The 2,377-nt window shown below is 51.5% G+C and overlaps 1 protein-coding gene across 1 annotated transcript; it reads right to left on the minus strand.

Moving 5' to 3' along the window:
- Positions 1–288: 288 nt before the first annotated feature.
- Positions 289–2,291, minus strand: RPL27 (ribosomal protein L27; the record flags this gene model as incomplete). The annotated part of the gene is made up of 3 exons (XM_009707987.1): positions 289–379; positions 1,266–1,376; positions 2,025–2,291. Coding segments are annotated over 3 exons (427 nt in total), but the record flags the coding sequence as incomplete, so codon positions are not given.
- Between the last annotated feature and the right edge of the window lie 86 nt (positions 2,292–2,377).

The raw sequence follows: 2,377 nt of genomic DNA on the forward strand, positions 1-2,377 counted from the left end.
TTTTGGGAAACAGAGATTTCCAGCAGGGGTGACATAAATGACCCTTCAGCAGCAGGAAGGGGAAAGAGCAACCTCCAGCCCACAAGAGAGGAGATGCTCAAGGACAGTCCCACAGAGACAGCACGTTCACCCACGGTTCAGACGACACCACGTTCTGCAGACACTCTGAGGCTTGCCTGGACTGCAATGGCTTTCCCAGTTCTTACAGACACACAGAGCAAGAAGGTCCAACACCACAGAGAAAAAGGCCTAGCAACACGGGTTTTTTTTTAATACAACAAAACAAAATGGTTTTTAATAAACATTTATTGATGCAATCTTGTTACACCTTTAGAATCGCAGCTTCTGGAAGAACCACTTATTCTTGCCTGTCTTGTATCTGAAAGAAGAGGAACACAAAGGTTAGAGAATGTTCTGTACCAGCAGGCAAAAGCACAAGACCTGCACCCAAACTGTCCAGATCTTCCCACACTGGCAGGACACAGCGCCTGGTTTACCCAGAGGTAATTCACCTGGTCTCTTCAGCCCCGGCTGCAACTAGACCTGCTTTAAATATTTAAACTCCCAAGGGAAGTGAACGTCAGCTTCCATATTTTCTCATGAAGCCACCTCATGAACGACACCCGCACTACGGCAGTTTCCACCCCAAGAGATAAGAAAGCAGCACGTGGCAGTCCCGCTACACATCTCATGTGGAGGGCAGCTATCAGCAGATGCCCTTGGAGAACAGCCTACGATCACGGGCAGAGTGCTTTAAACCAGCAAAAGTCCTGGGCTGCCTGCAAGACACCCTGCGTCCCACTGAGGCCAAACAGCTCCTTCCGCTGAAGGAGTTTCTAAACAGAAAACTGAAAAGAAGGAACACTAACCCGAACACTCCTGGGCAAGTGTCAATGCTGCCCTGTCCCACTAAGCCCAGTGGGACACAGCAGATGAACCAGCAGTACAATGCCAAGAGATTGTCATCTGGCACCTGAAAGGCCCCACTCATGCTGGCACGAGTCTGCAGCATCATCATAAAGGTCAGCCTAAGTCCACAGCTGTTGGTAAACTGTGCCCCATCTCAACCCACCAGCTCCCTGAACAGACAGTTGCATAAACGCGCACAGGAGGAGAGCGGGAATGCACTCAACCAACAATGTATTCAAGGAACTTGGGGCAGAAGCATCCAACCTGGGACTCACCCAGGCCGTGGCACAACCACACCGAGTCCTCGCCCTGGGGATGGATGCCGACACCAACGAAGTGACAAGCCTCCAACTCACCTTTCCTCAAATTTCACCTTGGCTTCACGTCTTGCTTTGCGCTTTAGAGCAGGGTCCCTGAACACATCCTTATTGACCACTGTTTTGTCCAGCGGAATATCGACAGAATACCTGGGCAAGAGAGCAGGAAGGTTTGAAACCGTCACGGTACCTGGCACAGGGATGAAAACAAAGCAGGCAGCTCAAACCAGTCAAATGCATGTACCAGTGCCAGGTTAAGGGCCTACAGATCTTAAAGCCTTCTCAGTTCAGGAAATCACCAAACCAGTATAGCATCCAAAAACATTTAATTCAGCCTGTAAAGAAAACAGCTACATGCTTCACAAAAGACAACCAGCTCTAGCCAACACGTTGTATTTGGCAGTCTGCACCAGCAGGAGCTCCAAGGGGACAGGAAGAAACATCACGGGGCCACAACAGCTCTGCCACCAGCCCAGACCCTCACAATTGTCTCAAAAGCTCATCCGTTAACACCCCATGATCAAGAGGAAAGTGAGTGTGGCTCAAATAAGAGCCAGCTGCCTTATTTCAGAAGTTCATTAATATTTCCTCTCAGCCTCACACCCCCCTCAAGTCCCTGTTTTTGCACAGCATACACCCCACATCCATTCAGTCACACAATTAAGAACTTTAATGACTCCCAGTGCTTACTAGAGAAAACACATGAAACCTACGATCACTGAAAGCAGATGAGACTTCTTCGGCCCCACCAGCAGCAAACTGCAACCCCACTGGCGACACTCCTGTGGCGACACTCACCGGGTGGGCATCAGGTGGTTGTAGTTGTAAACCTTCACGAACGACTTGATCTTGGACCTCTTTGCAATCTTCTTCTTGCCCATCGCAGCGGTCACCTTCCGCGGGTAGCGGTCAATGCCTGCCACCAAGGCGTGGCTGTACGGCCGGTCGGAAGTGCCATCGTCGATATTCTGAAACACACCGACCGCAGCCGAAGGTGCGCCCAAGTCTGCTGCCCCGTCCCACGCAGCCGTGAAAACCCAGCAGGAGCCCCGCTTGTGCGGACGCCTCCAGAAACAGACAACAGCAGCGCTGCGGACTCTTGTCCGCTCTGCAAGACCGCCCAGGAGAAACGCCCAGGACCGCCCGCGGGT

Source organism: Cariama cristata, unplaced genomic scaffold (assembly GCF_000690535.1).
Source record: "Cariama cristata isolate BGI_N322 unplaced genomic scaffold, ASM69053v1 scaffold23769, whole genome shotgun sequence".
In the NCBI taxonomy this organism is placed as follows: domain Eukaryota; kingdom Metazoa; phylum Chordata; class Aves; order Cariamiformes; family Cariamidae; genus Cariama; species Cariama cristata.